General features: G+C 35.2%; 1 protein-coding gene across 1 annotated transcript in view; it reads left to right on the top strand.

The window, feature by feature from the left end:
• LAMA2 (laminin subunit alpha 2) overlaps positions 1–12,667 on the top strand; it is a 607,678-nt gene that overhangs the window by 444,870 nt on the left and 150,141 nt on the right. The window contains exons 31-32 of the mRNA XM_049695645.1: positions 3,819–3,905; positions 7,552–7,745. Coding sequence (XP_049551602.1) covers positions 3,819–3,905; positions 7,552–7,745 — 281 coding nt within the window. The remainder of the gene's footprint in view (positions 1–3,818; positions 3,906–7,551; positions 7,746–12,667) is intronic.

Genomic DNA, 12,667 nt, shown 5'->3' with positions numbered 1-12,667 from the left:
TGTGAGTGTACAGCTCTAAGAAATGTGAAGAAGGGAAAGAAATAGTACTACCTTGATTGATTAGCAGAATCAACAAAAAAGTGTTTTCATATTTGTTTCACTTTTGTTTTATATGAGTTACGTAATTTAAGTATATTTTTATACAAAGGACACTGTAAGAATCAAGTATGAAATCAAAGTGGCTAGTTCAGTGGCTTTCAAACTTTATTGATTGCAACCACTGTAAGAAAACCTTTTTTTAATCATAAGCTAGAACACAAAAAATGTGTGTGTGGATATCTAGCTAGCTAGCTAGCTAACTAACTAGCTAGCTAGCTATACATATATAATATATACTGTAACTTCTATTCAATTTTATTTTCTTGTATAATTAGAAGAAACTTTAGTCAAAACCCACTAAAGTGATTTCATGACCCCCTAAGGTCATCACATAAAGTTTGGAACATTCATTAACAAAGTAAAGACCTATGTATGATGAGAAGAGAAGCACTTCTCCCTGAGATAAGAAAAAAAGATTCTGAAACATAGATGGAGGAGGCTGAGATATCCCTCTTCATAGATGGAGGATGGTGAGTAAGTGATTACTAACTCACCCACATATTAGTTCAAGTCTCCAATATCTCTTACCAAAACAAATACAATGAACTTTTAACCATTGTGACAGTACAGCATTGCTCGCATACCCTCAAGGGTTTTCCACTGCCTACCAAGGAAAGCTCAGATATTTTAGCAGAGTGTTAGAAACTCTCTGCAATCTGACCCCTCTTTCCAGGCTCAATGCCCTCTCCTCCCTTCTACAATGAGGCCAAGTTTGAGTTTCTCGGAGCTTTTCTTCTCCAAATGTGTTCAGCAGTTTTTGCCAGACAAAGAAAAAGCTGCATGGTTTCACATATGGGTGTAATCTAAAAACGAACAAACTCATGGAAACAGTGTACAACGGTAGTTGCCAGGGAACAGGAGAAATTGGGAGAGGGTGGTAAAAGGGTGCAAACTTTCAGTTATAAAATGAATAAGGTCTAAGGATCTAATACATAACATAGTGACCACAGTTGATAATACATTATTGTATAATGGATACTTACTAGGAGAGTAGAACTTGTGAATTCTCACACAAAGAAAGGTACATATATGAAGTGATAGATATGTTAATTATCTAGATGGTGGGAATGCTTTCACACCATACACGTGTATCAAATCATCACGTGTACACTTTAAATATATTACAATTTTTTTTGCCAGTTATACTTTAATAAAGCTGAAAAAACACAAATAGATATATAATGTAATATCAGATAGTGAAAGTGCCACCAGGAAAGAATAGAGCAGCCTCAGTGAATCTGGAGTGAATGGGGTACCCTTTTAGTTAGGGTGCTTGATGAAGATCTTCACAAACAAACAGGTGAGGCTTGTTCAGAGCCTTGAATGAAGTAATGGAGAGAGTCACCTGACTACCTGGAGGAAGAGCAGACCAGCCAGAGGAAAAAATAAGTGCACTGGCCTGGAGACAGGCCACGCTTAGTAGGCAGCAAGGATCCAGGGCAGCTGGAGCAGAGCGAATGGGGACAGGGGAAGGGTGACAGGAGTTGGAGTCAGGGAAGCTCCAGTGAGTAACTAAACGTCCTGAAGGCTAAAAATCTGCCAATGGCAAGAGGTGGCTTAGAACAGGATAATGCAATGAATTAATTATGGTGACACCAGCAGCATTTGCAGATAGAATACCTGTGGAATGTGAGAGAAAGGAGACAAAGGTGACTCTGGTTTATGGCAGAGCAAATGGAAGCAAAGTAAGCAAAGTATGGCCATTGACAGAGACAGGGAAAATGATAGAACGGTTAGCGGTATTTTTTGGAGGACAGGAGCTCAGTTTTAGATCTGTTAGGATAGAGGCAGTATTTAGAGCCTTTTAACACTGAATGAGATCATTTAGGGGAGAAAGGACAGGACAGGATAGGAGAAACCTAAAGGCTGAACTGTGAAGCATATTAAGAGGTCAAGGACATGATGTAGATCCAGCAAAGGAGACTGAAAAGGAACAGTCAGTGAACTGGGATAAGGGGGTGGGATCCCAGAAGCTAATTCATTGCAGTAGACTCCACAGGGGATGACACAGAGCAGCAGACTCTAAATCTCAGAAATTCTGTTGAAGCAACCTTGGAATTAACAAATCTAAGGGAATGTAAAAGATGGCCTACAAGAGGAAAAACAGTCGGACTTCTGAGTGGTCCTGCAGACAGTATGAAAATTGAGAGGAGATGAGGGATTTGGGAGCATAAAGAATAAACTCTAACCTCAAGTAAGGTGTAATTCCTACTTCCTCTTTCATAAGTCCTTATATATGATGTAAGGAAAAAGTTTAGTCCACCATAATGTCATAATTCAAAAAAATTTATATCTACTATCCAAGGAGAATTATAACATTCCTGCATAGTAATTGAGACAGATATGTTACTATAAAGGAATATAATTTAATTATGTTGGCTCTGTAGAATTTCCCTTGAATGTCTAAAAATCTGTTTCCAAGTGCCTATATATGTATATGAGTTTGTGTGTGCACGTGTGTGTGCGCGCACAGATGAACTCAGCATCAAGCTGAGTTAAAAGAGCTAGAAGCTTGCAAGAATGTGTCAATTATGTATTTGTGGGTCTATTTTTGTGAAGGCAAAAAAAATAATTTGTTGAATAATGATGTTGTGAGTAGTTGATCAATTTGTTCACATATTTTGCAAAGGCTAGAGTTTATTACTCATTCATGTACTATTGATTTAATGCATTAGACAGAAAATTGAAATAGTGTCCTAATGGCACCTGACCAATAGGAGTTGCAGCTCTGGTCTATATACTTTATTGCTTTTTCAGCATCAATTGCTTTTGCAGACCAACAAAAAGGAAAATGGTGTTTGCAGCATTACCATTTTGCAATGAATATATGTGTCTTTTCTTCCTAAATTTCCAGTGTACCATGCATTTTGTCCAGTGGGAATGAAGCACTACTTGTATTTGAGAGAGGTTTGTAACAATACAAAACTACGTTTTAGCATAGTTTAGTTTTCAAGTCTTGTCTAGTATTTCTTTTGTGGTGTAAGGTGATCAAGAATCCTGGAGAAGGGCTGACTGGCCATGGTCTGTCAGTGTTGTAGTGACAACAGGGCATGTTATATGAGACCTACTTACTAGAAGAGATTATAAAATTGTCAGAAAAGCTTATTCATTTTCATGCAGAAAGATTTCCATTCTTCTTTCCTCACACTAGATCACATTATTTTGTATTTAAAGTAAAATGTAGCTTGAAATCTGTATATAAATTAGAAAAGGCACTCTTTTATTTTAAGTGAAACATCTATTCACACGTCATGCATTGAAATGCCAGTGGCAATTTGGGCTTTTTAGAAAAAAAATTATATAGCTTTTATGTCCCCAATTTTTTAACCTGAAAGATATTCAATAATACTTATTCTACTATCTGACAAATATGCAGGAATTCTCATCATGTTTTTCTTCTGATTCATGAAAAATAGTACACTTTCTCTGGGTGTTTAATATTTTCCTGGTTGTCACATGATTATTAAAATTTCAAAGTTTTAACATGGTCGGTGAGATGCATTGTTAATTCATCAAAAAACAACCATCTTTATTTGCTGACTATTATTAGTAGTACTTAGTTGTGATAGCCTACCCTTGAATAGAAACTTATAATTATAAATATGCCATTTCTAACCATCAAAAAATAGTTCCAGTCATCTAGTTAATAGATAGAATTGCTTAAATGTATAAAATAAATAAGTCAAAAGATTTTTTGCAGTCTTTCTTTTCTGATTCAGTTTCAGCCCTTCTTGTGTCACGGAAGGCCTGGATGATTACCGCTGCACAGCTTGCCCTCGAGAATACGAAGGCCAGTACTGCGAACGGTAGGAACAGTCATGATACATTTAGAGCAATGATGCATAGAGATCATATAATAAAAGATCATAGTAGAAAAGTATTCATTATTTTTATGTCATTATTTTCATATTGTCTAGTAGCTTATATGCTTTCAAAAGTATTTTTGTATCTTTAGACTTTATCCAAAGAAAGTTGTTTACTTCCATCTGTTTAGACTTTTTCTAAGATTCCAAATTATTTCACAATTATCTAATTTATATTTTAGCATATATATATGTATATACTCCAACATAGATTAGAGAGGGAGAGAGAGAAAGAGGGAGGGAGCATTTTACAAGAACAAATAAATAATTTCCAAAAGCTTATCTGTAGTTAACAGTAATAAAACGCTGGCCACACATAATTCTCATTTGAATTCACTGGAAGTTGTTGGCTAGCACTAACTGCATGCACATCACTGTTCTGAGCACTCTGGCACTACATCAGCAAGTATACACGTAATTCAGAATATAAATGGTATCAGGAATTCTTAATTAAAACCACCAAACATTAAAGTGTTATTTGGCTCTCCTTTTCAACACGCAAACAATAGTATTTAAATGCCTCCTCTCACCATATTTTTTACAAATTCTGATAATGCATGTATGTAGTTATTAAATTGAATGCTAACATGTAATACAAATGGTAAGTTAAGAAACAGAATTCCAGACTGACTGTCTAGGAAGGTTGTAATTTATATTTTTCTGGATGCATATTTTCTATAAGATCAGTATCTTGGATACTCAAGCTTATCACCACTATTTTTAGTAGGTTTTTATTCTTTCTAAGGTAATGGAGAACAACTGATATTAACGATTAACATTAAACACACATGATAATTTTAGTGTAATTGATAACAGTATAAAGTTCTATAAAGACCCATGGACATAGCTGAGCTCCACAAACTGCTGGGTCTCATTTTTCTCTTTTATAACATCAGAATAGCTGATACTCTACCTACTTTCCACTGACATTATGAAGATCAGGTAAATAGAGGATACCCTACCTGAGTACCTACATAGAGGTCTCCTCTCCCATAGGAGAGGCAAAAAAGCCTGAGAATTTACCCCCCACGCCTTTCTCCAGTGGCCCAGATCTAATGACTCGCTAGTGTGGGAGTACAAAAGTCCAGCTCCTTTGCCCGAAAGCTGAACAAATCTTGAGATGCTGTTTATGCTCCAGAGCTTTCCATGGACTTAGGCTAAGACTGGGACCTCACTTGGAATCACACCATTGCCTGGATTCTTTCTTTTCCATTTCCTGCTTCACCCACTCCTTTGCTGGATTCTTCTAGGAGCACTTCCTTAAATTATGAACCAATATTATCATCATCAATTTAAGAATCGTCTTTTAATATAACCAGCAATGGTTGTGTTAATAATGGAAATAAATAGGTAACTAAATAATTAAACACGTTTTATAAATTCCAATTCTGTTTCTATAAGTTTGCAAAATATATTTCTAAATAATTCTGTATGCGGTAACTTTAAACACAATATCCACTGCTTGCATATATATATATATATATATATATATATATATATATATATATATATATATATATAAAACAGTACATTCACAATTTCCATGCCAACAGAGATTTGTAACAATTAGGTAACTAAAAGCAGTACAAAATCCAAAAACATTTCCATTTGTTGTGGAGATATATACATCATTTGAATATGTATATTTTAATGTCAGCCAGCGTGCTTTAGTGTTCATGCTTAGGCTAATATTCATTTCATGCCCTTGTAAACACCAGTAGGATGATGACTAAAACATCCCTGGATGCCAAGGGGATTATCTGCCGTAATTTATGAAAAAATGTTTGATACTATAGCTACATTTGTAAATTGGAGTTTCCACTATCTATAAAAGCGTGTATATAGAAAAGACTGGAAGGGTACACTGAAATGACAATTATTGTCATAAGGCAGAGTGATTATAGAAAAATTACTTTTTTAACATCCATAAATGTTTAATCAATAAGAGGTGACATTTATATAGCATAGAGATGAGCAGGGTCATACACTATCAAATGGGAATGGCTTGAATTGTTTTTGCAGTTCTCAAATGTTGTTACAGCTCCACATTCATCATCTCTAACACATAAATGATCAGGTTATATTTCCTTGAAAAATTGCTTTTATTCAGCTAAATTAATCCAAAGGTCTTGCTTAAATTTTTATTGTAACCTTCCAAATAAATTTGTTTCACTTCTGAGAGCTTCTTAAATCATTTAAATCACCTTATGACCTGCCCAAACTCATCAGCTCAGGTCTAAAACTGCTTAAATGTCTTGAGTGTCACTGTATTGTAGAAACCCCTACCCATGCTTTGTCTTCGTTACTCTTGTAACTAAAACTCTCTGAACATTTAATCTTTCTGAACCTGCTTAGAATTGAATTCTTTCACCTGAAAATGTTAAGAAACCATTTAAGTGGGCTTATTTAAATGATACTTTTATTGAGCATTTGTAATAGTACATTGGAAATAAAATATTAAAACCATAAATGTATAAAAACCTAACGTTACAGATCATTTTCTTCTTGCTTTGCTTTTTCTAACCAGCATGGGATGAACTAACTTTCACAATCAGCCTGCAAGTTTCTACAGTCCCAGGCCACTAAAGATGGTCCAGGATTATCTGGCTAGTGTTTACAACTTTTGCCTTCAATTTCCTACTGTCTCTCAGCTTCCTCCCATATTTTCCTCTTGAACAAAAATTCTTACCGTTGATTATATTTAGGCTATGTGTATAATTTATTTTCCAATCCAGGATACTCTAGGGAAAGACAGAATATGTTTTTAATACTTAAGCCAGGACAACAGGCAAACTGGGACCATTCTGGGTAAACCAGAGCATACGGTTTTGCCAGCATCTTGTAAAGTTATCAGACTTCCAGTAACATAACCGACAGTGGTATATACGTAGATGAATGGTTGCACAGACGGGTAGAAGAGAGTGGATGGCAATTTGGCTTCATCCAGTTGGATTTCCTTTCTAATTTCTCAAGTCGGTGTTACATATTTTATTGGCATAACATTACCCCACTTCCAGAGATACACAATGAAAAATCCATCTTGAGGAAGATGTGGTAGAAAGGAAAGACCAGTCGAATTAAATAGAAAATGTAGTAATTTATCGCCACTTGCTTCTTTTTGCTCATTAGTAAAATTAATGGGTTGAATTCCTTGGTCATTTTGACCTCTAAAATGCGTGCTTCTAGGAAAACCCAGGAGTAAATAGAAAATTTTATTCATTTCTAATTTTGAGCCCTAGTTAAGTGAATTTGATACCTCAACAAGAATCCCATTCTTCTCATTATTAGTTTGGTTTTCCATTAGTAGATTATTATTATAAATCAATTTATATTCTATTATTATGTTTGAATTCCATCAACCAACAGTATTTGAAAATTTCTTTCACTGCACGAGTTTGATTTTGCCTCTTGACCTGCAAAGCCTAAAATATTTACAGTCTGGTTCTTTACAGGAAAAGTTTGCTAACCCCTGATCTATTGACTTCTGGTATCAATTTTGTTTCATTCAAACAATACACACACACACAACAACAATTTCGAGACATGACTTACTATTAATCTCCTTTGCTTTGTCACTGTTTAAATTCAGGTGTGCCCCTGGCTATACCGGCAGCCCAAGCAGCCCCGGAGGCTCCTGCCAAGAATGTGAGTGTGACCCCCATGGCTCACTGCCTGTCCCCTGTGACCCTGTCACAGGGATCTGCACGTGCCGACCCGGAGCCACGGGGCAGAAGTGTGACGGCTGCAAACACTGGCATGCGCGCGAGGGCATGGAGTGTGTTTGTACGTATACTAACTTAGCTATTAGTTCTGGGGGCCTTGGTTCCATTTCTATCTCATTTCCAATGGGAAAGACTGACTTTTTTTTTTTTCTTATTCTGCAAGCAATACCTAGTGTTACTCTTCATTTTCTCTGACACTATCTATCCACCTTCTTCTGTTTGCCTGCTGTTTTTGTCTCATCTCCTGAGCCAAGAACAGCTGAGAAAATCCTCAGCATGCTTTAGTCAGTTCATTGGAGACCTACAGCAAAGCTCCTGGAGGCAGATTTTATTTTATTTTGCCCATCTCAGAGTTTGCAGTTTTACCTAAAGTTGACATTGCCTTTGTGACAGATTAAAGGTCTGGGTTTATTAAATATTTTTAGAATCCTCCTGAATTTGTAATCAGCTGGACAGACACTGTAAGGCTTGAATTACAACTGACTTTTCTTTTCCGAGTTTTTACAGAAATCCATGGGCATCCTGCTTCGTAACTTTCTCTTGCCCTACAGAACCTGGAAGCGGTGACAATGAACTCAAGTGTTTTTACTCATATGTTTTGTTTTGTTTTAATAACTGCTTCTGGATTCAGTAATGCCATACTAAACATACATCGAATATCAGTAGTTAAATAGAATTCTTGGATCTTATATAAATTCTAATCTAAAACAGTTATTTATAAATTTAGAGAGGACAGTTATATTATGGTATTCTTTTCCTTGAGGGAATTTACATTAGTGGTCTTAATTCTTTCTAACAAATAGAAATGGAAATTATTTAAGTGTCTTTTATTTCAATATTTATTTATTTTAATGTATTTACACATGCCAGTATTTCTGGTTTTAACATCTTATGTGTGTCTGAAGCTTAACATTTTAACTAGAATTTTTGTTTGTGCTCTAGTTTGATGAGTTACCTCAAAAGCTAAGGCTGGCTTTTTAGATATGCCAAAAGGTAAAGACTGGGTATGTTTGGGAATATAACTTTTTAAACTTTTTTTCTATGTATTTCAACAATCTTTGATGAAAGTGTATTGCATTTAAAATAAAAGTAAGTGTCAAGGTTGATGGGAGGGGAGAGATGAAGTGTAATATGTAATATACATTTACGTTATCGTATTCAGTTATTGGTGTATACATATTCACTCTTCTCAAGTAAAATGGCATATTTTAATGATAATTGAAATGGACTTCCAATGTAATCCAACTAGTTTTAATATTATTGAAACTAAATTATTAATGTGGAAATATTTAACTAAGTAATATATAGATATTCCTAACCTAAATGCTAATCTAACGGACCTTGAACTTTAAAGTAATTAATTTTCTAGAGGTGAGATCAGAAAAATCTGATCTCTTTTTCCATGAGTTTGTTGGTTTTTTTGCTTTCTACCTTGTTCCATTAATCTATATGTGTATTTTTGTGCCAGTACCATACCGTTTTGATAACTGTAGCTTTGTAGTAGGGTCTGAAGTCAAGGAGCCTGATTCCTCCAGCTCTGCTCTTCTTTCTCAAGATTGTTTTGGCTCCTTCATGTATTTTGTTTTTCCATACAAATTTTAGAATCATTTGTTCTAGTTCTGTGGAAAATGCCATTGTATTCTGATAGAGATTGGATCAAATCTGTAGGTTACTTTAGGTAGTATGGTCATTTAAACAATACTCTTCCAATCCATAAGCGCGGTATATCCTTCCGTTTGCTTGTGTTGTCTTCAATTTCTTTAACCAGTGTCTTACAGTTTTACAAGTATAGGTCTTTTACCTCCTTAGTTAGATTTATACCTAGGTATTTTATTCTTTTTGATGCAATTGTAAGTGGGATTGTTTTCTTAATTTCTCTTTCTAATAGTTTGTTGTTAGTATATAAAAATACGATAGATTTCTGTATATTAATTTTGTGTCCTACCACTTTACTGAATTCAATGATGAGTTCAAATAGTTTTGGGGCAGTGCCTTTAGGGTTTTCTATATATAGCATCATGTCATCTGCAAACAGTGACAGTTTTACTTCTTCTTTTCCTTCTATCTTTCTATATCCTTAAGCTAACTTAGAGCAAGAAACCAAAGAATGGATTGACCCAGCACATTTGATCTGCAGGGCCTGTTTTGTCACGTGTGCCTATAGTAGAATTTTATAATGCCCATGAGTGGGAGTGGATGAAAGTAGCCTGGTTCTGGCAAGAGAATATTTATATAGTAAGAGAAATGTCTTCTGAGAAAAGCTTCTTTGGAGCCTGGAGCATGTATTGTACAGTTAATTCTTCTCTCTTTGGTTCATTCTCTAGAAAACACAGTTTAATTTGGCCTACATCATGGATATGTATACCCCCCCAAAAATGTAGGATAAATGACATTGGCATGATCATTGCAGTATCTCAGGTGAGCTGCATATTGGTGGAAGGAGTCTCCCTGTATAGTTAGTTTATGCTCTTAATTTATTTAACAAATAATTTTAAATTGTGCTGTAGAGGACACAGAGAAAATGCAGAAAGCATGAAAGAACTTTTCTTGACCACCTACATTTCTAAAAGAAACTAATAGCTGCCACAGACAATTGCCAGAGAGCAAGCTAGGGTTTTATTGGATCCAAAATAGTGAGTTTCTTGCAGGACACAGGCTTTTTATACATGGGCATTCCATTACTATCATGAAGAATTTACACGAATAGTCTGTGCCTTTAGTAGGAAATATTTAGATACAAGAGTCTCTCATAGTTAGCCAAATTCAAACCACCAACGTTATCAACCCCGCCAAACCAACTCAGTGCCTGGGCACACCTGACCAACGTATCTGCTTTCAATCCCAGGCATCCCCTACAGCCCCTTCCGCCACACAGGATTCATCACAGTAGTAATTCTTTAAAGGTTCACCCGTGTTGAGAGCCTTCCATTTGTCAGAAATGATGTTAAGTGCTTTATATGCTGTTCTTTTCATTCTTGCCACGTCCCCATACATTATTATGTCCACAGTGTGATTTTAAAAAAAACTGAAACAACTATACCCCAACAAAAATTTTTACATTTTAAATAAATAAATAAGTAAAACTGAATTTAGGTGATTTAAGTCACCTTTCCAAGGTTCACCCTGACTTTTCAACAGAGTTGTGATTTGAACCTAGATCTGTCTTGAAAATCTTACTTTCTTAACCCCTATGCTGACTGTTAATGCAAGGCACAAAAAGAAAACATGGTTTTCCCAATATATTCAACATTAATTATTTCAGTTCTTAATTCATTTACTTCTTCTGGGCTTAGAGCCCATCTTACCTCTATGAAGAAGAAAGATAAAATGGGCTTAAAAAAATGAAAAAATTTTAATGTGTATAATGTCAGTAGGTACATACATTTTTTTTCCCCTCTGCTAACCATTAAGACTCTTTCCTCTAAGTTTTAAAACATTATGGTAGTTATCAGGAGTTCCCTGGTGGTCTAGTGGTTAGGATTCAGAGCTTTCACTGCTGTGGCCCAGGTTCAATCCCTGGTCGGGGAACTGAGATCCCATGAGCCACATGGTGCGGCCAAAAAAACCAAAAAAACGTTATGGTAGTTATGATAGATTCTTATTCATCAGAGATGGTCAAGTGGAGTCCTGTCCTCTGTGCAGATGAGAAGACACACTAACTGGGTGCTCAGATTTCCTCCAAAGCCTTTTCATTTTTTTCTTGTGGGGATAATTGGAGAGAGCTCTGCAATGCATTCTTTCTTTACAGATGTTGATGAGTTCTGAGTAGATATTTTATTGGATTTCCCAAATCAGGACGCCTTACTAAGTTAGGTTAATACAAATCCAACTTCTTCTTTCAACCCTCATTCATAATTTACAAGTCATTTTATAAAGTGAGAACAACCACCTGCCTTTCTGAAATCTGAGACTCGGCAAGAAAAGCATTATTTATTTAACAGTAAAGTTTTGTATTGGGAAGCACAAAACTTGGATTTTTTCATGTCCTATTTTCTACAGACTAGTAATTAACACTGAACAATTTGTACAATGTTTAAAATAGATTATGAGTGGTGTAGTAAAATATTATTCTCCTAAAGAACAGAATTTAAAATTAGTAGCTGTTGGCAGGATGTCATTCTGTAAAGAGAGCCTGAAATATCATTTTATAAATATCATATTGATGCTTTCTATTTTTATTCAAAGCATATGAAATATTAGGTATATATCAGCTTTATTATTTATAGTCACAATTTGTCTAAAATATAACATTTTAGAAGATGCTTTTCTTGCTAATGTTGCAAAAGCAATCATAAACTGTGTTTTTATTACCTGTAACCTAAGGTAAGCCTAACTAAATGTGGTAGTGCACTAACTCTGTAAAATGTGCACTTTCTAGACACTTGATAAAACCCAAGGTTTGAAGTTTTACCCTGACTTGATACTGACCTGCAGAGACACAGTCTAGATTGTTTTTATTTTTTTTAATTTTATTGAACCCTAGTTGATTTACAGTGTCTTGTTAGTTTCAGGTATACAGCACAGTGATTCCATTTTATATATGTATAATTTTTTTTCAGATTTTTTTCCCTTATAGGTTATTACAAAATATTGAGTATAGTTCCCTGTGCTATACAGTAGGTCCTTGTTAGTTATCTGTTTTATATAGATTATTGTTTTCAATAGCCAGTTGCCAACAAGGATCTATCACAGTAATGCAGAGGCCCTTATGTATTATCACGAGAACCCTGCAGTACTCTTATAATCAAAGATGATTACTAATGGCACTTATTGTCCCCTATATATGAGAGCAGGAACAAAATAGTGGAATGTGGTTGATTACTGTAAAGAAAATGGGACTTTCTATAGTAAAAGATGATAAAAAAACGTCAGTTGACCTCCATTTGCTATTTAATGAGTGAGGCTCTGTTGGACATGTGATCACACTCCATCCTAACCTCTTTTTTGTTGTTGTTTTGTTTTTGCGGTACACGGGCCTCTCAC

The sequence above is a fragment of the Orcinus orca genome, chromosome 12 (assembly GCF_937001465.1).
Source record: "Orcinus orca chromosome 12, mOrcOrc1.1, whole genome shotgun sequence".
NCBI lineage: Eukaryota > Metazoa > Chordata > Mammalia > Artiodactyla > Delphinidae > Orcinus > Orcinus orca.
Note: the sequence above shows the minus strand (reverse complement) of the source record. Positions and strands in the feature narration are given on the sequence as shown.